We start from the raw sequence: 24,861 nt of genomic DNA on the forward strand, positions 1-24,861 counted from the left end.
TGACTTGCCACCATTTTAGCAATTAGCCCAGCAAAACATGATCTGGTGGCTCTGGAAGTTTAATCATAATATGTCTAAAAATATTGTGAAAATGTAGGAATAAAATGTTGCATATCTTTATTTGGTTTTCATGAAGATCAAGTTCCCTGGAATGCTTAATCTTAGAATTCTTTAGGGAAAAGAATATTATTTATGATAAAATTCATAATTATTCCTCTTTGACATGGTTTACCACCAAAGGATAATCTTAGTTATTTCGACAATAGAAGCAATGCCTCAACCCATTCTCAGTTCCAATGGTCTGCTTAAAAATGGCTTCAAACATTGATATCAGGTGATATACCGAAACTGCAAAGCCTCAGAAGACTTTTCCAGATTTCATCTATTCTCCAACTAGTCTTCCTTTCTCTTTCTAAAGAAAAATTTGGATTCCTCTTCTTCCAGAGGCCTCTCTCTCTTTCTCTCTCTAATAATTTTTGTTCAGTCCGTATGTGTGTAATATATTTGTCACTGGAACTAAGTTATTCCTATTCATAATAAAAACACTTAGCACTTAACACTTTCTACATTCCACAATTGTGTTATATATATATGTATTATTTCATTTAGTATTTGTCATTTCCCTATGAGTTAGGTAGTACAATTTCCCCAGTTGTACAGATTTTGCATATTACAGGATTTAAAAGGGTTAAGTGACTTATCCAAAGTCATATGGAAGAGCTGGGTCCCAAATATAAGGCCTGCTTTGCCCCCAAATTATACCTAACTGTTATCCTGCCTCTCATTCATCCATCTGTCCATTTCTCCATTGATCTATTCTTCAAATACTTATTGAACACTTACTGTGCACTAGAATCAGTCACAATTACTGAGAATATGAAAATAATTAGCGCATAGCTATGACTTTGAGGAACCTAGAGTCCAGAGGGGAAAAAGCAGAAGCAGACTTTAATGAAGAAATTAATCATAGCACTGTGGTAAGACTTATAGATAAATGCCCTGAATTCAGAGGGAAAAGAGAAGAGAAAGTGTCTTCCTGTGTAGGTAATTCATGTAAAGTTTAATTTTCCCTTGGGGTTTAATTTTGACAAGTGCTACTGGAACAGGTGAAGAGGCTTTTTAGCTAGAACAAAGAGCATAGCAGCATATTGAGCCATGGAAGCGGGTTGTTCATTGAGACATCACCTGCAAGTATTCTGGCTGAAAAATCTTTGTATGCATGTTTGTGTGTATGCACACATGTACAGGTACATGCATTGTGTACATGCATATGCTTCTACACATACACACACTAAAGAGCTGGGGCATAAGGAGAAATGAGGGCAGGGGCCACTCCATGAAGGACCTGGATTTGCCATTCAAAGGAGCTTGGCTTTTGTTGTGAAGACAGTGGAGCATCCTGAAAGAACTTTAAGCATAGAAGCAAAATCATTAGATTCTCATTTTCATAGTTTTATCATGGAGCCAGAGAGCAACATGAGGCACTGCATGGGGCCAGGACACTAGCTAGTTGGCAATTTAATATTCAAGAAGGTGATGAGAAAAGATCGATTCCATGGTAATAATAATAAGGAAAAGCAGGTAGAGATTTGAGGGTTTTAGGAGGCATGTGACAAGAAAGTCATGACTACTGGGCAGAGGGCAGGAGGATGAAAAGGGAGGGTCGGGAGAAGAAGGAGTTCAAAGAAGGATTTCAAGTTTTTTCATTTGGGTCACATCCCACATTACAGGTCCCATGACTAGGGACAAGTAGCAGGTCTCTCTGAGCATCATCTTTTTTTGGGGGGGGTGGTCTGCTTCAATATAGGTAATAATAGTGCTACAGGAAAACCTCCCTTTTGCTTTTACTCTCACATGCAATTCTTCTGACACCAGATGTGGGGTGTGGTTTTTCGCACACCAACAACTTCTTCAATACCAGCTGGATGTCTTACAATTCAGTTCAGTTCTAACACTAACCAGAGTTAGTGCAGACCCCACAGGTGAAGGGCTCGGTCCCAAAAGACTGTCCACCCCTGTTTCAAATGCCAATCGCAGGTCCTCAATTGACCCACAATTCCTGTCCAAATTGGCTACAAATAAAAAATTCCCGCAACTTCCTCCTTGGATTCAGTCATTTGCTCGAACAGCTTATGAAACTCAGAGATATTTTATGGATTTACTATGTAGTAAGGAATATGATAAAAGATATAGATCAACATGAACAGCCAGATGAAGAGATACATAGGACAAGATCTAGAAGGGTCTTGAGTGCAGGAGCTTCTGTCACCATGGAGTTGTGATGCATCACCCATCTGGCCTATAGATGTGTTCACTAACCTGGAAGTTCTCTGAACTTTGGGGTTTTTATGGAAGTTTCATCACAAAGGCATGATTGATTATTAATTTCCTTTCCAGCTCCTCTTCCCTCTCCAGAAAATAGAGGATAGAGTTAAACGTCCCAAGCTTTTAGTAATAGCCTAGTCTGTCTGGATGTCTGTTTCTTTCTTTCTTTCTTTCTTTCTTTCTTTCTTTCTTTCTTTCTTTCTTTCTTTCTTTCTTTCTTTCTCTTTCTTTCTTTCTTTCTTTCTTTCTTTCTTTCTTTCTTTCTTTCTTTCTTCTTTTTCTTTCTCTTTCTTTCTTTCTTTTTTTTCTTTTTCTTTCTTTTTCTTTCTCTTTCTTTCTTTTTTTTCTCTTTCTCCTTTCTTTCTTTCTTTCTTTCTTTCTTTCTTTCTTTCTTTCTTTCTTTCTTCTTTCAGATTTATTTATTTTGGAGAGAAAGAGCAAGAAAGCGAACGAGTGCACGGTGGGGGGGGTGGCGCTAGAAAATCTCAAGCAGACTTCCCATAGAGCACAATGAAGGACTCCATCCCACTACCCTGAGATCATGACCTGAGCCAAAGTGAAGAGTCAGATGCTTAACCGATTGAGCCACTCAGGCACCCCTGGCTTAGTGTTTCTGGTGAGCAGCCCCTATCCATGATCCTTCCAGGAGTTACCTCATTAGAACAAAAAAGTTCCCATCACCCAGGAAATTTCAAAGACTTTGGATCTGAATTCTGTGTCAGATGCATCTACCACTCAGAAAATTACAAAAGTCTTAGGAGCTGTGTGTCAGGAACCAGGGGCAGAGAGCAATATAACTATTTCTTATTATTTTACAAGAAGCTTCCTTCTAATATTGCTTTGATGAATGCACGGTGCCTGGCATAATTTTACCTTGTAAGACTTTGTGATCATTCAGTAAAATGATGTAAAGTGTCTGTCTCTTGGAAATGTGAATTTTTACCACCATCCTCATTCTCAGCTCTCTTTTGCCTTTTCTCAAAGCTAGGCCTTACCCTCTGGGCAGGGGCAAGTTTCTAGCACATGGTCTGCCTTGGTGTCTTTAGTCCAGTCTAGAGCCTACCAGAAAGGACACGTTGTTCTGCCTGACAAAGGTGGCTCTGTACAGTCTCTGTACAGTCATGGCTACACATCATGTTCTTCCAATATACCTAATATTTTAGTATTGCTTTTTATTAAAGCATTATTATTTCTCATCTTCTTATCCCTAAGCTTAGATTTTGTTTTGTATAGTAGGTGATATTCCAGTACCTGTCTTGCAAGAGATCTAATAAGCTGATGTTCTGACTAGAGTATGGAATGCAGTAATGAGGATGCCCAGTTCTTTGGATATTTGCAAAGGTACACAAACAAGAATTAAGCTGGTCTCTCAGTAGGTTGTAAGTCCCAACCTCTGGGCTGCCATTCACATGTAGAAACCCTGCCATCAGGACTGCAAAAGCCGAGTGGACCACCCAAACCCACAAACAAACCTACAAAAACTGAGGTAGTCCTGAAGTCATAAAGACTGGCTCAGCCACATAATATGTCAAGAAAATGTTAGTGCAAAGCTAGTAGGAAAACAATAAGGATGCTTCGGTGCTGAGTGAGAGAATAGCTTATCCTGAACTCAAGTAAAACCTGGTTCATGGATAGAGCCAAGAGGAACCTGTAGCTGGAAGACCAGGCAGCTGAAATCTCAAAACAAGCTGAGAAAGTGAGCACTTTCTAGGGAGTAAGGTAGGCATGCATGATTCTCTAGCCTTTGAGAGCTAACTGCTCTTTTTGTTCTGCCTACTTTCTCTAATATCACACATCTTCTCAAACAGCAGTTGTTCTATTTTGGAATTGTTATTTGTTTATTGGTTTGGTTTGACTCAGAGATTGTCAGGTGAGAGAAAGTGACCAGAAGTTCTTCCTTTGTTATGAATCTTAAAAATCCCTCCTTAACTTCCTTGGACTAGAACTGCCTCCTTTATGCATAGGTGTATCAAGTCATAAATTTTAACAATATGGAATTCCATATCAAAGGGTTTTTTTCTTTGCAGACCCTAAATTAATTAGTGACTTCCATTTGTAAGGTCTCCACTGAATAACTCAGAATTTTAAGAAACAAATAGCAAAGTGATTTTTAAAGTAGTATTGCTTTTATTTATGCAGGAGATTGCATTAAGTAATAATCACACATTAATTACAGAGATTTCTTAATCCTTTGCTAGTAAAGTTTCTTTCCTTAAGTTGTTCCTAAAGTCCAAACAAGGAGCAACTGGGTGGCTCAGTGGGTTCAGCATCTGCCTTCGGCTCAGTTCATGGTCTTGGGGTCTTGGGTCCTGTGTCAGGCTCCCTACTCTTGGGAATCTTCTTTTCTCTCTCCCTCTGCTCTGCACTCATATGCTGTCTCTCTTTCTCTCTTACTTGTGCTCTCTCTCTCAAACACATAAATAAATCTTCTTAAAAAATTCTTTAAAAAAAGTCTAAACAAGGACATCTGGGTGGCCCAGCAGTTTACCATCTGCCTCTGGCTCAGGGCATGATCCCGGGATCTGAAATCGAGTCCCACATTGGGCTCCCTACGGGAAGCCTGCTTCTCCCTCTGACTGTGTCTCTGTCTCTCTCTCTATGTCTCTCATGAATAAATACATAAATCTAAAAAAAAAAAAAAGTCCAAACAATGTGGACCACCACCTACAACTTCCACGAAGTCTTAACTTAAATGTTAAGGGGTTACCCTGATCAACATATTCAAAATCACCACCTGTACTGGCTCACTCCCCACCCTTCTTTTCTTCTTTACCAGCAACATAAATACAACATGGGATGTTGTTAGAAACACAAATTCTCAGACCTCAGCCCAGACTCACTGACTCAGAAAATCTGGGAGTGAGGCCCAGCACTCTGTGTTTAACAAACTTTCTAGAAAATTATCTTGCCCACTAACATTTGAGGACCATTAGAGCAAGATGGAAAGATTTTGAAGACTATCTCAGGCTTTTTAACTCCCTCCACACTTCTTGGTATTTTTACTGATATGATTGTCTCCTGGGAGTGAAATGGTCTAAAACTGAGACACCATCCTCTCCAGAGAAACAGTTCATGACATTCATCCTTGTCTCAGATGAAAGTAGAATTGTTATATGAAGGATGGCCCTGAACTCTTTTAGCCTGAAAAGGAAGGTTTTCCAGGAGTTCTTTGACACAGTGTGCCTTTTTCATACTTTATTTGCCTCTCTGAATTATACCTAACCAAAATAACTAACAATGACTGTAATGGTTATGTTTTATTCTTCTAGGGTTTTATTGTTTCCAAAGCACTTCCATGTGTGATATTTTGTCTTTTATATCCATTTCTTCTGTCAGTTTTACTTATTAATTATATAATTTTCCTCTTTTTTATTGGGAACCTCTAATCAACTGATTAGTAAGCATTGAATCTAGAAGACAGAAACTTATAGCAAGATAGTGATTATTTCATTCTATCTGAAAAATGTTGCAGTTGGGTAAATGTTGCCACAACTGAAATCAGCATTTTGGGGTTCACCTAGGGAAGGAGAAAAGGATGGCAGGGAAGGTAAGGCAGAGTATTGAAACCCATATACTTGCAAAATATACTAATATTTAATTCCCAAAGCCTATTCAACTTAATAGGTTGAGATTTTGTTGATGGTATTCCTGGTTTGGTTTTGTTTTTAGAGACTACAGTTGTATATAATTTGGACATTAGTTGCCTGTCTTCCATTTCAACCACTTTTTTTTCTATTGGTATTTAGTGATATTTTTTTTTTTCTACAACAGATAGTGCCTGTCTCCTAGTAATACTGAAGGCATGGATCATGTGTGATTTTGTTTGTATTCCTTGTTGATCATACAATTTGGGGGAGTACTCATATTCAGGTAGTAGACATTATTCTCCAGATCTTGAAATCACTAACTAAAAACTCTCAAAGAATACAATGGTCACAGAATACCAGAGGAAAAGAAAAGGAAAATCCCACTTCACTATTGACATTATGGAGTTCTCTGGAAAGATGCACTAGAGCAGTGCTTTTCAGACTTTAATGGGCATATGAATCACCCAGAAGTCTCAGTAAAAAATAAAAAACAGATTCTGATTTACTAAGACTGAAGTTAGGCCTCAGATTCTGTTTGTAAAGTTCTCAGGTAAAATTGATGCTATTGGTCTGAGAACCACGCTTTAAATAGAAACAAACCACATCATCTTAGTCACAGCCTAGTGAAGGGCTTTTCATTCTCTTCAAAGTCACATTTTGCCACATGTGTTGCCAGGGAAGAGAGACGTGCTCAGCATGCTAAGCAGGAGAGAAGAAAGTAGAATAGAGTCTCTCTCCTCATAGTCATCTGTCTTTGATTACAAAGGAAAATCTGAAAGCACAGCCAGCTGGGTTATAAGTAATTAGTAACAGTATGTCTATAGTAATGTTTTTTCTTAAAGTCTGTTTCATCTGAAATCAATATAACTACAACTATTTTGTTTTTTGCAGAATATCCCTTCTGTATCTTTACTCCTCAACTTTTAAATTCCTTCTATCCTTATATAAGACACAGTATCTTTTGAATCTCTTGAAAAGACCTATTACATTATTTTCTTATTCTGGCCTGCCAGTCTTTTCCATTGAAACCAAAGATTTTGGTCTATTTACACTGAATTACATTCTACAATATTATTTTGCTTATTTGTCCCACTTTTTCTGTTTTTTCCTCTACCCCTTCTCTCTCTTTTTTTTTTATTGGCTGTGAAGACAAGAAGATGCATAATATGGAAGAAGCCATGGTCTATTTCTTAATTGAATTGAGCTCTCTAAACTAATGGAAAAGAAGTAGAAAAACCAAAATATAGTGAAAGTTTAGAGAAGCTAAAATTAGCCAGGATTTAAAATAAAAGCCTCCTCTACACCTGGCTTTCAGCAGGTAAATAAACAACAGTTTAAATTAAATACAATTCATAAAATAGCATTCTGTTGGAAAGGCTGATTGTAGTAAGAGTCTAAACTAAAGATCTAAATTCAATTTTAAAGAGTGTTTGACTATATTACTCTAAAAGCTTTCAGAGGTAATTTTATTTCAATAAGGGTTATAGCTCTGTTTAACTATATGTTGGAGTGGGGTGTAAAATATGGCTAGATATTATCCTTGAAAATTCAGTAATGGTTTGGTCAGCTTAAGTTCATGTTTCTAGTTAAGAACCATTGTTTGAACAGTTGAACTGTTTGGTAGGTTTTCTTTGATATTATTTGAACTGTTTTTTTGCAAATGAATAAAAGTTTCAAGTTGCATATTGCTGGATCAAGCTGACATTAGCCAACACATAAAATAAAAAGGCAAAAAACTTCTCCTTAATTTTCTATAGGAACTAAGTTTAATATAGTGAGGACTCATCTACGTGTGTGTATGTCTGTGTACTTAAGAGTGAAAAATATATATAACATACTAGATAATAATGTTACTATGATACAAAATGCAAAATGGTACAAAAAAAAATCTAAAAATGTTCCCTAACACACACACACACACACACACACACACACACATACACACAGAGTTGTTAATGCATGTTTGAGATGTTAGAACATGAATAAATGATGTTGCTTTGTATCATAAACCATAAGAAGTTTCTATCCAAGCTAGTAAGTGAAGGGAGTGTTCAAGTTCATAATTGCTCTTACCAACAAATGTCTATCCCCAAAGGTTTAGAGCTGGTTTCAATGGGCTGTATGCATGGTGGACAAGATATAAGGCCTGGACCCTGAGGGGGGATCAGAGCCCCCTGGAAATGGCCTAAACTCCTCATGTGCACCATCCTCAGCGGATCAAATAAAGATTAAATATCCTCCTATGCAGGAAAAGATAGTAGGGACAATTACCTTATTTTGTCCTTGGCTCTGAGAAGAATTACAGCAAGAATTCTCCCCTGACATCTAGTAACCACTTGGATTGGAACAGTGAAATCACTTTTTTTTTTTTTTTTTTGGAACAGTGAAATCCTAATATGTATATGGCTCAATAAGCCCAGAGACAAAAATTTAGTTTAGAGTGATTCCAGATTCATGGCATCCTCCTGTTGTCTGGAAGAGGAAAGTGAAAATCCTCTCTTGGGGGATATATTTTAATCCCCAAAGGATTCCTCTCTATAAGACACCAAGGAATATGAACTCAGTTTTTAAAAATGAAGAAATAAAACACCATAAGTACATGTTAGTAGAAATAATATATTCAAAACGTATAAAACAATTTTTTTCTTGTATATAAAGGAATAAAACAGAGCATTAGAATAATGATTAAGAGACAAAGGACAATCAAACTTCTCAAGGCACTGTGGTAAATGGGCCCATAGAGGTTCTCCAAATAAACAGTGTCATAACCTCGCAGGTTAGCACAGCCATAGAGAGAATCAGTTAGTGGTCACATTGAACTGAAATAATTATCCAGAATGTGGTAAAGAAGACAAAGATATGGAAAAAAAGAAAGGTTGAAGAAATACAGTGGATATAGGGAAAGTTCCTGCTTTTCTTTATACTAGCCCTCCATAGGAAAGGAAAGAAAGAGTATAGTATAGCTGTATCATATTTGAAGAAAGATAGCTCAAATTCAGAGATACCAATAAATTCCAAGCAATATAATAAAAATAAATTCACAATGTGAAACATCATAATTTACTTACAGAAAACTAAAAGCAGAGACTAACATTTAATTAAAAAGTAGGGAAAGAAAGGGGAAGCAAAGAAACAAGGACAGATAAACAGGACAAGGTGAAGTTGTGGTAAGTAACCTCACCATAACTGAACTTGGTTCTTCAGTTCAAAGGAAAAGGCTATCAGCCTGGAATAAGAAAATAAAGCAGAGCAATAGGCAGTTTTCAAGAGACTCACTCAAAACAGAGAGATAAAGAAAGGCTGAAAGTAAAGAAAGTAAGGAACATGGCAGAGAAATTCTAACCAAAGCAAAATTATTTCAGATAAAATAGACTTTAAATATTTCTAGGCATAAAAGGAGTTACTAATCATTCATAAAATGTTCAATTATTTTTCTGATTGGAAAAATTAAATCACTGTTTTGAGAAGCTTTAGGTTGTTTGTTTTTTAAACAGTAATGGCGTTCTTTCTGGTAGTAGACACAAACCACTTATTATATGTTTGGCCTTGAGCAAATATTTAAACTTTCAGAACCTCACTTTCCTAATCAATGAAGCCAAATAATACCCTCTCTCATTTAATAATGATAAATAATTCATCTGGAACACTTAACTCTCTGCCAACTACATAGCTCTATGTCAGGATATGCAAGGAAAAGACTGGTAGTTTCTTTCCATAAACAAAAAGATGAGGCCTATGAACTTACTTTGGTCAAAAAAATAATCCTTGGACTGTCTAGTTTAATTCAAGGATAGTCATTCCCTATAGAAACCTCACTGCCCCCTCAAGGCTTGTTATCCTCTGAAACTTTATTAAAAGTATCATCTCCTTACACATCAACCTAGATAGAATATGTGGGAAATGTCCATTTGTGCCATATTTTGCTGACACAGGATTGGTCTGAGATCAAATCAGAAATTCATGCAAGTATGTTTTTTAATCTTTAAAACACCATAAAATTATTCAGAGTTGTTATCCACCTGACTATTAAGGACAAATATTTACTTCATTTTATCTTTGTATACTGGCCTTTCATAGCCTCCTCTCTGTGGATATAGCTAATAATCCCAAGATCTTTTATGTCTTAAGCTAGAACATCATGTCCCTTGTTTATTCTTTTATGATTTATTTATTGAGTAAGGTCTGTTCTTTTATGACATGAAATTTTTGATTCCTAAGAAACTGGTATTTATCAAAATGTAATTAAACAGTAGTTTTATGGTAACAAAGCAGTCAGGGATGGAGAATTTCAGCCACAAAGCTGTTCATTCTCCCCAGCCTTGCTGGAATCTCCATAATGAGTGTTTTTAAAAAAGTTATGAGTGCATGGCTATAAAACCTAAATACCACTGAACAGATCCAACATTTAAGTCCGTCTAGCTTTTGCTGAGGACAATGGCTTCCTCTTCCTTCACTGCAAAGACTGTCATTGGCAAAGTGTCTATATACATTATTTTCACTTTTATCACCTGTAGGATGAGCAGCACATGGCTGCTCAGACAAAGCAGCTGTGGAGCAGTGTTCCTGCTCTTCCTTTCCTGCACACAGGTTAGTTCTCACATTTGACCAATGGCAATCTCGAAAGCACGTCTTAGTTCTGAGTGGAGGGACACAGTGCCTGAGATGCACAACCTATGAGGTTCTCTTTACAGACTGAACCCTGGTCTGTCTCTCCTCACCTTTTATTCTCCCTCATCCTCTCTCTCATCGATTTGGACATGTGAAACTTCATACCTGTCCGGCACTTCTCGTAGTCTTCATTTATTAAATGGGGACAATTATACTGTAACCACCTCATAAAGTGTTAAGATTATGACATAATATGTGAGAAGTACAAAGCACTGTGTATACGTAGCATGGTTATACAGCACATGTAAGTAACTTCTCAAATTCTGCCTCATTTTATACTGTAGGCATTGTCCCTGCCACTTCCTACCTTGTAACCCCCTTGTGAGCAGACATTGCAATTAATCATCTGCTTTCTTTTTTATTATCATTCTTTTTTGGCTGCAGCAGATAGTAGTAGCCTTTACTACAGTAAGCCTTCCATTATTACATGTTAAATAAAAGTGCATTAATTCCCCACCCACGTAATCTTTAAAATAATTTCTACAGTGTCGTTAATAGCTAGTTATCATTTGTGAAACCTAGCAGAAGAAATGGTCTGGTAAAGAGGAATACTTTTTCTTTTTTTTGATTCTCTATTTCCTAAATTGTTCCCTATTCTCTAGAATCTTGGCAGATATTCTATGGAAAAAGAATTTGTGGTGAAATATGTTTACAAAGTATTGTGTATCCCCTGCTTGGAGATTCATAAGGCACTTTTGGTATGTGAAAGGCCTAGAGAAATTTTGAATGAAAGAAATTTTTTAAAATTATTTTGACTTTTTAAAGAAATTTTTATGGGCATCTGGGTGGCTCAATTAGTTAAGCATCTGACTTTTGATTTTGTCTCAGGTCGTGATCTCAGGGTTGGGAGATCCGGGTCCACATTGGGCTCTGCACTGTGTGTGGAGCCTGCTTAAGATTCTCGATCCTTCTAACCCCCCCCCCAATTTTTTAAATAAACAAAAAAACTTTCTTAACACATTTCCCAAATTAATTTGACTACAAAATACTTTTTTCCTTCTTATATTATTGTTCTTTGAAATACTGATATAATTAGTACCTATTTTCTTAAGTTAATAAACATATCCTTCTTAAGATAATTTTACCAATTATCAGATTATCTAAATAAGTTCTACTTTAATGTATTATGATGTCAGTGCATTTTGGAGGAAGTGATAGGAAGCATTGGGGAATAAGATTTCAAGAACTATTGATTGTACTTTTACTTTTTAATATAGTTGAATTAATTTGCAGCCCATGGATTTTTCCATTGAGAGGAAGATTTGTGATATAACTGATCTATCACCTGATCGATGTTACACATTGAAAAATCAAATCAATTTTAAATATGTTAGTGTATTCTACTTTCGAGGGAAACACTTACTGAATTTTCTAAAAAAAGTTTATATATTTTTTAATGGTCCAGGAAAGAACATCCCTCCTTTTCTTAGAATTCTCTTATAACCACACTCCTTCATAATGAAACTTTTTAATAGTGATCAACTGAAGTTTAAAAGTTTATCAGGTTGATCTCACTGCCATTATGTTGTTGCAAGACTTTGGAGAGTTGCCTCCCTCAAAAACCCAGGTGTTGCCAAATTACCAGTTATTTCATTCCTCATCTTTCCTTCCAAAGAAGCAAAATTTTGTTTCTCTATGTGCAAAAAGTATTTCCAACAAAAAAACAGAGAAGATACAGGCTGGGAAATGGCAGAGTAGGAGGACCTTAAACTTAACTTGTCCCACAGATAGAACTAGATAACACTCATTCACATCAGCATAAATAACCAAGAAAACAATTTAAAAAATTGGCAGAATAAATCCCATGACTAAAGGTAGAGAAAAGGACACATCACAGAAGGTAGGAATAGTAAAGGTGTGGTTTGGGAATAAAACAGCCCTGATGCTACTCACCAATGCCAGTGGTGAAACAGACAGAATAGACTGCAAATGACCCCAGGACAACGAACCAGCCATGACCAACAGTCTCCTTTCCCTATTTCTTCCAAACTTAGCTTCTCATGGCAAAGGTGGCTTTCCCTCCTGCCCCACCCTGGCAGTTGGGGCTGCAACTTCCCATGGGCTTCCAAGGAGTCCAGATACAGGCTGCTTGACCGTCCACAGTGGGGAGGAAGCCGGTGATGTGGAAAGGGTGTAAAACAAACTTTCACACTGGGGAACTCAGGAACAGAGAGGATGAATCTCCATAACTTTTGGCTTTGAAAGTGACAGAGACTGAATTTCATGAGTTCTTATATCCAGTGGGATTTAAAGCCTAGAATCAGTGAGCTCAGCTCTGAGAGAGCCCAGAAAGCTTTAGGAAGCTGAGGTCCTACCCTTAAAGAGAAAGCACCACAAATAGTCATCAGAGATACAGCATAAAAGCAGCCGTTTGAAAGTGCTGAAGGGAGAAGAAGGAGAGTGATTTCCTCATTTCAGAGTATAGCCCAAAGATAAGGGATCATAGGAAGACTCCTCCATGAACATAGGAGCCGGCAGGTGCCACTTCCCTCTTCTGCCCTCCACAAAAACAGCAGCCACCTGTAGGAACCAGAGCTCTGCTACCTAATTTACTTGCACCAAGCTCCACACCCTCACGCTTCAGCAGATCCACCCTTCCCAATGACACAGGCACTGTGTCAGTCCTGGCACTGCAGGCCCCCACCCTCTAGAACACATACACAAACCTCTCCAGCACCATGTCTCCCAAACCAGCATGTTTTGTAGAACCTCATCACACAGCGGTGGCAGGTCTCACTTCACAAGCATACCACTGCTCACTTTGTTAAAATGTGCCCCACCCATCTAGGAACCAAGCACTGCCCAAAACAGGCAGAGTCACTGTAGACAACTAGATTGAAGAAGAGGCCAAGACTCGACAGTAGAGCACACACAATACATATAGGAGACAGTTCCTGAAGTGCCAGGTCCCGAGGAACAGTGGACACTCCACTGGTGGTCATTTTAGGACCCTTTCTTCATAATGACATTACCATCAAGAACAAGAAGCATAGCTGACTTTTCTAACATACAGAAAACAGACACAGAGAGTTAGACAAAATGAGAAGACAGAAAAATATGTCCTAAATGAAAGAATAGTACCAAACTATAGCAAGAGACCTAAGGGAAGAAATGGATTAATTCCTAGAAACGTTTAACCTACCAAAACTAAAGCAGGAAGAAATAGAAAATTTGGACAAACTGATAACCAACAAAGAAATTGAATCAGTAATCAAAATGCTCCTAACAACTAAAGTCCAGAACCAGACAGCTTCACAGGTGAATTCTACCAAACATTTAAAGAATAGTTAATACCTATTCTTCTCAAACTGTTCCAAAAAATAGAAAAGGAAGGAAAACTTCCAAATTCATTCTATGAGGCCAGCGTTACCCTGATCTCAGATAAAAAGAAAACTACAGACCAATATCTCTGGTGAACATAAACATAAAAATCCTCAACAAAATAACTAGCAAATGGAATCCAACAATACATTAAAAAAAATCAGGGGATCCCTGGGTGGCGCAGCGGTTTGGCGCCTGCCTTTGGCCCAGGGCGCGATCCTGGAGACCCGGGATTGAATCCCACATCAGGCTCCCGGTGCATGGAGCCTGCTTCTCCCTCTGCCTGTGTCTCTGCCTCTCTCTCTCTCTCTCTGTGACTATCATAAATAAATAAAAATTAAAAGAAAAAAAATCATTAAACATGATCAAGTGGGATTTATTCATGGATACAAGAGTGGTTCAGTATGTGTAAATCAATCAACATGATATATCATGTCAATAAGAGAAAGATAAAAACCACATAATTTGAATAGATGCAGAAAAAGCATTCGACAAAGTACATCATATATTCATGATAAAAACTGTCAACAAAGTAGATCTGGAGGGAGCATACCTCAATAAAATAAAGGCCTTATACAAAAAACTCAGAGCACACATCATACTCAATTGGAAAACTGAGAGCTTTTCCCCTAAGATCAGGAACAAGACAAGAATGTCCAGTTTCATCACTTTTGTTCAATTTAGTACTGGAAGACCTAACCATAGCAATCAGACAACAAAAAGAAATAAAAGGCATTGAAATTAGTAAAGAAGAAGTAAAACTTTCACTATTTGCAGATGACATGATACTATAAATAGAAAAATCCTAATGACTCTACCAAAAAACTACAAGAACTGGTAAACGAACTCAATAAAGTTGAGTTCAGAAGTCTTTTGCATTTCTGTACACTAATAATGAAGCAGCATAAGGTGACAGTAAGAAACTAATCCCATTTGTAGTTGCACAAAAACAATAAAATACCTGGGCATAAAATCTAAAAACTATAAAACATTGATGAAAAAAAATCAACACAAAGAATTGAGAAGAGATTCCATGCTCAAGAGTTGAAAGAGCGAGTATTTTTAAAATGTCCTTTTCACCCAAAGCGACCTACACATTTAATGTGATCTCTATCAAAAACCAACAGCATTTTTCGCAGAACTAGGACAAACAGTGCTAAAATTTGTATAGAACCACAAAAGACCCTGAATAGCCAAAGCAATGTGGAAAATTCACAAAATTGGAGGTATCACAATTCCAGACTTTAAGGTATATTACAAACTGTAGTAATCAAAACAGTATGGTACTGGCATAAAATAGACACATTGATCAATAGAACAGAATAGAAAACCCAGAAATAAACCCATGATCATGTGGTCAATTAGTCTTTGAGAAAGCAAGAAAGAAGATGCAACCAGAAAAAAAAAAAAAAAAAACTCTTCAACAAAAGGTGTTGGGAAAACTGGACAGCTAGATGCAAAAGAGTGAAACTGGACTACTTTCTTACAAAATACACAAATAAATTTAAAATGGATGAAAGACCTAAATATTATACCATATAAATCCTAGAAGAGAGTACAGGCAGTAATTTCTTTGACATCAGCTATAACAACAGTTTTCTAGATATGTCTCCTGTGGCCAGGGAAACTAAGGCAAAATAAAGTATTGAGACTACATCAAAATAAAAGCTTTTGCACAGTATAGGAAACAACAACAGTAAAAGGCAACCTATGGAAGGGGAGAAGATATTTGTAAATGACATATCTGATAAAGGGTTAGTATCTAAAATATATAAAGAACTGATACAACTCAATACCCCAAATCAAATAATCCAATTAAAAAATGGTCAGAGCACATGAATAGACATTTTTCCAAAGGAGACATACAGAAAGCCAACAGACATAAAAAGATGCTGAACATCACTTATCATCATGGAAATGTAAATTAAAAGTACAGTGAGACATCAACTCATACCTGTCAGAATGGCTAAAATCAAAAACACAAGAAACAGGTGTTGGCTATGATGTTGAAAAAAAGGAACTCTCATGCACTGTTGGTGAGAATACAAACTGTTATAGCCACTCTGGAAAGCAGAATGGAGGTTCCTGAAAAAGCTGAAAATAGAACTACTGGTATTTATCCAAAGAATATGAGAAAACACTAGTTCAAAGGGATACATGCATCCCTATGCTTGTTACAACATTATTTACAATAGCCAACCTATAGCAGCAGCCCAAGTTTCCATCGATAGATGAATGGTTAAAGAAGTGGTATATATATACATACACACACTGTAATATTATTTAACCATAAAAAAGGAATGAAATCTTGCCACTTGCAAAGACATGGAAGGAGCTAGAGAATATAATGTTAAGTGAAATAGGTCAGAGAAAGACAAATACCATATGATTTCACTCATGTGGAATTTATGAAACAAAGCAAAGAAAAAAGAGACAAACCAAAACCAGATTCTTGTAGAGAACAAACTGATGGTTTCCAGAAGGGAGGTGGGTTGGGGGATGGGTGAAATGGGTGACAGAATTAGGAGTACACTTATCAGACTGAGCACTGAGTAATGTATAGAAATGTTGAATCATTCATTATATTGTACACTTGAAACTGATATAACTGTATATCAGCTATACTGGAATTAAATTTAAAAACTTTAAAAGAAAAAACAACTGATTCTTTAGGTCCTTTGTACCACACTCCCATCTACTTCTCTTCTCACACCGGACCTCTCAGTTGACCTGACAGTGCACTGTAGGTGCTTTTTGATCCCATCAACAAAGAGTATTTCTGGTATTTATGGCTTTCTACAATTCTTAAGCAGGCTTTTTTTGTGTCACCATATCTGATTGGTCCATTTTGAAGTGAAGGAAATCGGATTTGGTGAGGGCAAGTATCTGGCCTGTGTTCTCAACTCTAGTAAATGTATAGAACCCTGAATCTTGTCTTCTTACTGAAAGTTATTCTGGAAAACCAAACATATAGGGAGGGTGTGCATTCGGGCCTGTTGGTCGTAAAGCAGACAGGTAAGAAAGAGCTGTTTTTCATAACTGCTCCTGTCCTTTGCTGGTCAAATAAAATGTCCTTGTGTCTGTTTTTTCTTACAGAAGGCAGACACAGGAAAGGAAATGGGCAGCATCATAATTGCTAAGGACAGGAGATATACTTTTCTATCTCTAAAACTTTGCACATATAAGATAACTCAATAAGTGTATGTGAATGAAAGATGTGTTAGATAATCACACTGGAAAGAAGCTCTCTCCAAAGACAGGGGTATTTGTCTCTTGTTCATTGCCATAATCTCTAGAGCCTACAAAAGTGCCTTTTGTAGGTTAGATGCTAAAAAATGTGTTAATGAACAAATGCCAGGGATTCGTCCAAACAGTATCAGTCCTGACAAAGAAACATTAATAAATACAATTAGCAATTTATTAATAAACATTAATAAATACAATCATTGAATGAAGAAACTGAGCTGAAAATTTCTGGGAAGGGTTTAGCTGGTGTGAATATACCCTTAAGGCAAAATGCTTTGTTTTTTTACACATCCTGTTCATCCTGATGGAAAGATTCTTCTTCCAGATGTTTTTATATCTTGCCTCTTCACTTCTTTTGGGTCTCTGTTCCATTGCCACATGCACAGAGAGGCCTTCTCTGACTATCCCTTGAAACCACCTATGCAAAATTTCAAGCATGTATAAAAGTGAACAGAATAGTATAATGAATTTTTATGTATCAGTTACCTGTTTTACCTGTTTTAAAAGCACTTATCAAAAAAATAAAATAAAATAAAAGCACTTATCATTATATGACATTATATATCTTTTTATATCTTTCCTTATAGGCTAGATCCTCTTCCACTAGAGTCAAGGAACCAAGAGGCCAGGGGCTTTTTCTATCTTGTTCATTTTTCTTTCCGTGACACTTTGAACACTGTCCAACACATGGCAGGTGCATAAAAGCATCGGTTCACTGAATGAATGACTAGTTAAGAGAAGATTGCACTGGGTGTAGTGGATTCTAAAATAGTTGTAGAGATTTGCAGTGATCTGTTTTTGCAGTTGGCAGTATTTATTTTTAAGCCCAATTTTCTTACTTAATGTTTATATTCTAGATTTGCTTACACAGTGAGAGATGATAGAATCAATTCACATATATTGTTTTTGAGCCACTAATATTTTGAGATTTCTATCAAGAGTCTAATGAACTGAGCGCTAATTTTCAAATATCTTCTAGTAGCTTTTCTTTGAGGTTGTTCTTTTTCTGTTCAATTAAAAATATCTTTATAAAAGCATTGTACATAAGACATTTATAAAGAATTGTATCTTAAATTCTGCTCTTTAAATACATGTTAAAATTATCCACGCATTTTGTCACTGATGTTTTTAAGCAAGATGTTATCTTTAAAAAGATCAAGGTAGTGTTGTCATTCTTTAATCCTCCATTCCATGTAATATGATATTGATAGAAAGATGCAAAAGGTTGGAGTGCCTCGGTGGCTCAGTCAGTTAAACGTCTGCCTTTGGCTCAAGTCATGATCTTGAGGTCTTAGGATTGAGGCCCACATTGGGCTCTCTGCTCAGTGAGGAGTCTACTTCTCCCTCTCTCTCTCTGCCACCCCACCCCAACTTGTGTGTGCATTCTCTCTCTCCTTCTCTCTGTGTCAAATATATAAATTTTTTAAAAATCTTAAAAAGAGATATGCAAAAACAATAAGGCCATTTTTGATGTCATGGTGTCAATTTTATCTTTGAGTCCAAAATAGTATCACCGAAATATTTGGCACACTGTGCATGTTTGTTGAGTGAATAATCTGTAAAATGTGAATGAGATGAATGTATTAAGATTGAAGCATATTGTGGATATATGATCTATCAGTATTTCTGAATTTCTTTTTTAAAAAGATTTTATTTATTCATGAGAGACACAGAGAGAGAGACAGGACAGAGACACAGCAGAGCGAGAAGCAGTCTTCTCACAAGTAGCCCGATATGGGACTCGATCCTGGATTCTGGGATCACGCCCTGGGCCAAAAGCAGACACTCAAATGCTGAGCCACCCAGGCATCCCTGTATTTCTGAATTTCTGCTGTGTTTAGAATACTACTGTAAACATTCAAACTTTGGTTATTGTTCCTTGAGGCCCAGTAAGAAGCTTTTTTTATTAAATACAGTATTTTTAAAAGCAGTACTCCTGCAAATTCCTTTGAAGATTTAAATATAAACTGTACATATGGTAGTACATGCTGGTCTAAGTTCTGCTGCCATAAGTAGTTAACCTTGAAATATCCAGAAAATGCGATAAGACACAAAACAAATTTATTTCTTACTTATAAAGTGACTTCTACAGGCCTGGTAGATCCAGAACAGCTTTCTTTACATAAGTCAAGGATTCAGTTGGCTTTTGTCTTCTGTTCAACTCAGGGCTTTTAGTTCTCATGAAAGGGACGGAGCTTTTCCCTGCCTTATTCTGGAAGTATTAAGTCTTGCCTCTACTCACAACCCAGTGGTCAGAATTAGACATATGGATCAATATAACCACAAAAATTCTGGGAAGTATAGTCTATAAGTACCCAGGAGGAAAGCAAACCAAATATTGGCAATGACTGGTGGTATACAGATTAGACTACATGCCACAGAGCTCAGAGGCCAAAAGACAGTCCATTCGTTAATTCATTTAACATTTAACTAGTTAGTTAAGAGATGCCTAATATTAAGTGACCTACTGTTGCAGTCACTCCTCACAATGAAAGACACGTATATAGTAAGGCTGACAACATAAATGTACTTTGGGGGACAGTTGCCATGTTTTCGCAAAGTTATTTTTTTATAATAGAAAAAAGAACATTAAAATGGCAGTGCCTTTAAGATATCTTTCACATTAAGATAGCTGGATCAAGGTAGTCTATAGAGGCTTTCTTAATTCCACAGCCATCAAAGATAAGTATTAAGTCCATCAAGTCAACATTTTAGATACTAGGAAGAAGGAAACAAAAGGAGGGATTAAAAAGGTACAACTTTCAACTGACATAGTTTTCTGCAGAGAGCCTTCTTCCAGTTTTTTTTCAATTGTACTTCTGTTTATATTACATTAACCAGAACATAGTCACACAGTGAAAATAAATGCAATGGGGTTTGGGAAATGTAGTGTTTTGAGCACTTTGCTTCCCTGAATATAAATTAATGTTTTGTTATTAAGAAAGAATGGAAGGGAGCCGGGGTGGCCCAGCGGTTTAGCGCCGCTTTCAGCCCAGGGACTGATCCTGGAGAACCAGGTTCAAGTCCCACGTCAGGCTCCCTGCATGGAGCCTGCTTCTCCCTCTGCCTGTGTCTCTGCTTCTCTCTCTCTCTCTCTCTCTCTTTTTTCTCTCTCTGGGTATCTTTCGTGAAGAAACAAAATCTTTAAAAAACATATCTCAAGAAAGAATAGAAGGGAAATATTGAATGAACAATTAGCAGGTTCTGTTGTAGTTAAGAATTTTTCACACACACACGCACACACACATACACGCACACAGTTAAATATACAATCCCAAGGAAGTAGAGACTTCTTTGATATTGTTCTCCAGTTATTTCTATACTAACAAACCTTACTAGGGCAAGAGGGAAACAGTTTCTTTCTTTCTTTCTTTCTTTTTTTCTATTACTTTTCTGTTCACAGAGTAAATGTTTCAGTACATATTTCTGCTACTGACTTTGCCATTGAAGAAAACCTTATTTATTGAATTTAGACTTAATAAAGCAATGAGACAATCAGAGCTTTACCTTCTCCTTAGTTATCTGTCATGGTCCTATATACACTTCTCTATACTTTTAATTAATGTTTGCCTCAAAAAGGGAAGACTGAGAAATAGATGTACTTGTTTTAATTTTGAGAGTTCATACACAGCATTTTGTATTCATTTAGGTTTATCAGTATGAGAGCAATGAAATAAGGCCTGAGCCATAGAAAGCCTAGAAATTAGAATCAACATGTTTGGTGTATATCACAGAGAATTAATTTAACTTCTTTTAACTTTCCCCACCTTTATCTGCCTTCTTCACAGGCTATACATTGATGGTCCATTTGGGAGTCCATTTGAGGAATCATTGAACTACGAGGTTAGCCTCTGTGTGGCTGGAGGCATTGGAGTAACTCCATTTGCATCAATACTCAACACCCTGCTGTATGTCATTTTGATCCATTTTATTAGTTGAAATAGAGAACTGTCACTATTTCAAACATCCCTCTTTTAGTATGAGGTCATTCCTCATAACATTAATCTACAGTAACCCTCCGTCTTATGCATAGGGAGTATGTTCCAAGATCCCCAGTGAATGCCTGAAACTGCAGATAGCACTGAACCCTACATACATTATATTTTTTCCTATACATACATGTCTGTGGTAAAGTTTTACTAATAAGTTAGGCACAGTAAAAAATTAACAACAATAACTAATAAAACAGAGCAATTATAACAATATACTATGAGGAAAGCTATGTGAGTGTGGTGTCTCTCTTCCTCAAAATATCATATTGTACTGTACTCACCCTTCTTCTTGTGATGAGGTAAGATTATAAAATGCCTGTGTGATGATATGAAGTGAGGAGAATCATCTGCTTCCCAGCCATGGATGACCATGGGTAACTAAAACTACAGAAAGTGAAACCACAGATAAGGAGGGACTACTATACTTGTTGTTCATGGGATTCCATTTACTGATAGATGAGGGTAATAATTCAAGGATTCTCATTGTGTGGTCGATGGCTTTCAGCATGGTGTCTTGTAAAGTATCATAAGCAGGCATTCCTCTGCCCTCTTAAAGCCATTACACCAGCCTTCATTCCTATTCTTCCTCATAAATGGTAAGGGGCACTCCTTATCCATTCTGTCAGCAAATATTGTTAAGCACCTGTATGCCAATCCATCCTATAGGGACAGCTATGAATAAAACAGAGTCCCTGCCCTTAAAAAGCTTATATTCAGATAATAAACCAGTAAGAAATTCATAATTAACAGTATTTCAGAAAGTATTAGAACTCTGATAAAAAGAAGAGAGAGATTAATGGATATTGGAATAAAGGGCCAGGGTCATTGTAGCCATATGGTCAGGAAAAGCTTTGCTGGGGAGATGACGAATGAGCACATGATTACTTGGTCTGTTACTCAGCAAATTTATAACAGACTGGAGAATAGAACTTTCAAATGTAAGCTTGCTTACGTAGGAAATACTTTTGCAGTTATTTTAGTTCTAGGATTATAAGCAAAACTTAATGGATTAATATTGTCATGAAATCACAAGCAAAACAACAGTAGGAAATTATTCTCAAATCTATTCTGTTCATCTTTCGAGAAGGCACAATTTGCATTAAAAGTCTTTTATAGAGTGCTAAAAAAGGAAATAATAAAATTGAAATGATGTGTTTGAATGATATTTTATTTCAATTTTAAATACTTGTTACAAATTTGGGACTTTTTGGAGGTTCTTAGAAAAATAACCATATTTCAAGCCAAAAATCATTTGTTTCTGAAAACATACTGTGAGTTATTCAGACATATTTAAAGTTGAGAAAAAGAGAAAATATTTTCTTAACCTCAGGCTGACTTCATAATTATAAATAGGAATCCAGACTTGGAATTACGAGTCACTGGAATGCATTACATAGTAGGTGACTGTTACATCTCTTTAATGTTTATTAAGAAGGGGATAAACAACCAGCTTTCTGTAATGGTCTTGGCTCATTTTGCCTGGAGGCAGGGGCATGAACTAATGATCACTGGAGCCCGGCTGAGTGATAGAATTTACTGAAAATACAGAACTTTCTGAGACACAGGGCTCATAGTCTCATCCAGGAGTTTAGTTTCTTGCGTTCAACTGAAAATAGGTGATATGCATGTAATAGCCACAAATATAAACACTTTAACTCATGGAGTATATCGTGCTCTTGAATCAGTACATTACATTTTAAATTCATTTGGGACTTATGGTAAGTGCAATGACAAATGATAAAAATGATAAAAATAAATGACTGGTTTTTCATTAGTAAATAAAAAGCAAATTTTCAAAGATACAGGGATTCTTAACTTTTTTTGCCATCCTCATCACCATAGTGTTCTTTTAATTTTAAAGGGATGACTGGAAACCATACAAGCTTAGAAGACTGTATTTTATTTGGGTGTGCAGAGACATCCAGTCCTTCCGCTGGTTTGCAGACTTACTCTGTGTCTTACATAACAAGGTAAAATTGGGTTTGTTTTGACTTTTGCAATTTTTTAAATTAAATTTTTTACATTATTTAAACTTTAAATTATTTTTTTTCTAATTACAAAAGCAATCAATGCTTGCCGTAGAATAAACCAGAAAATAATGGAGATAAGTTGAAAGAAGGGGAAAAAAGTCTCTTAAACTTAAAAGTAGAGACAGAGCATATTAATAATTTAGTACACATATTTTCAGGTATCAACTGAATGTGTGTATATCTATGATATGTTTTACATAAAAATGCTAATATTTGTTAGCATAGAGTATTTTAACATAGAACTACAGGCATATGGCTGATGATGTCTGCATATGGGGTGGTGACGGAAGACAAGACGGGGCAATCAGCAGATATTGGCTACTATACTTTCCATACTTTTTTCTGTCAGCACTAATCTCTTATTTCCACCTTTCGTATTACAAATGGACCATCACCAGACTTTTGGCACTCTGGCAGAATTTCAAAAATCATAAATTCTAAATTTTATTTCTTACAGAGATAAAAACAGGCATTCTTCATTTGTCTTACACGTAACCCTTTGTTTATTGATATATGTATCTTTATTTTTTCAAATTATACAAGCAATACATAGGCATATTTGCTGCATTTTTTTCCTTTTTCTTGTAAATCATAGTATACTTGACATACAGAAGTATATTAGTTTGAGGTGTACTACATAATGAATCAACCATTACACATTACAGACCACTCACCACATGTAGTTATAATCTGTCACCATATGAAGTTATCATAATATTATTGACTATATACCCTATGCTGTAATTTTCATCCTTGTGACTTACTCATTTCATAATTGGAAGTTTGTTCCTCTCAGTCCCTTTCACCTGGTTCATCCATCCCCCTGCCCCCCTTCCTTTTGAGAACCGGTTTGTTCTCTGTATTTATGACCCTATTTCTGTATGTGTGTTTGTTTTGTTTTTTAGACTCTACATATAAGTGAAATAATACAGTATTTGTCTTTCTCTGATGTATTTCACTTAACATAATACCCTCTAGGTCAATCCATATTATTGCAAATGACAAGATTTATTTCTTTTGTGTGTGTGTATACATATATATTCTTTATCCATTCATATATCAGTAAACACGTAGGTTGTTTCCTTATCTTGCTTGTTGTAGATAATGCTGCAATAAACATAGGTGTGCATATATCTTTTCAAATTAGTGTTTTCATTTTCTGTGGGTCAATATCCAGTAGTGGAATTACTGGACCATACGGTATTTCCATTCTTAATTTTTTAATGCACCTCTATACTGTTTTCCACAGTGATTGCATTTCCACCAATAGTACATGAGGATTCTCTTTTCTCCACATTCTTACCAACACTTTTACTTCTTTTTGTTACTAGCCATTTTGACAGATGTGAAGTGATACCTCATTGTGATTTTGATTTTCATTTCCACAACGATTAGTAATATTGAGCAGTTTTTCCTGTGTCTCTTGGCCATTTGTATGCCTTCTTTGGAAAACTGTCAAATAATTCAGATAAACCAAATTCTCCCATACTACTTTCCCCACCCAATCAAGAGGAAACTCACAAGTGTTCTATAAATTCTACCATACTATTTGTATTGCTCTATGAATTGCTTATTTATCGATTTATATTTTTTGATTTTTAAAGATTTTATTTACTCATGAGAGACACACAGAGAGAGGCAGAGACACAGGCAGAAGGAGAAGCAGGCTTCCTGCAGGGATCCTAATGCAGG

The 24,861-nt window shown here is 36.4% G+C and overlaps 1 protein-coding gene across 6 annotated transcripts in view; it reads left to right on the forward strand.

Annotated features, from left to right (window-relative positions):
- Positions 1 to 24,861, forward strand: part of NOX4 (NADPH oxidase 4) — a 179,319-nt gene that overhangs the window by 127,904 nt on the left and 26,554 nt on the right. For all 6 annotated transcript variants that reach the window (XM_049099071.1, XM_035703753.2, XM_035703754.2 and 3 more), the window contains 2 exons: positions 20,936 to 21,055; positions 23,001 to 23,109. In XM_049099071.1, the coding sequence (XP_048955028.1) occupies positions 20,936 to 21,055; positions 23,001 to 23,109 (229 nt within the window). The remainder of the gene's footprint in view (positions 1 to 20,935; positions 21,056 to 23,000; positions 23,110 to 24,861) is intronic.

Source organism: Canis lupus, chromosome 21 (genome assembly GCF_003254725.2).
Source record: "Canis lupus dingo isolate Sandy chromosome 21, ASM325472v2, whole genome shotgun sequence".
Taxonomy (NCBI): domain Eukaryota; kingdom Metazoa; phylum Chordata; class Mammalia; order Carnivora; family Canidae; genus Canis; species Canis lupus.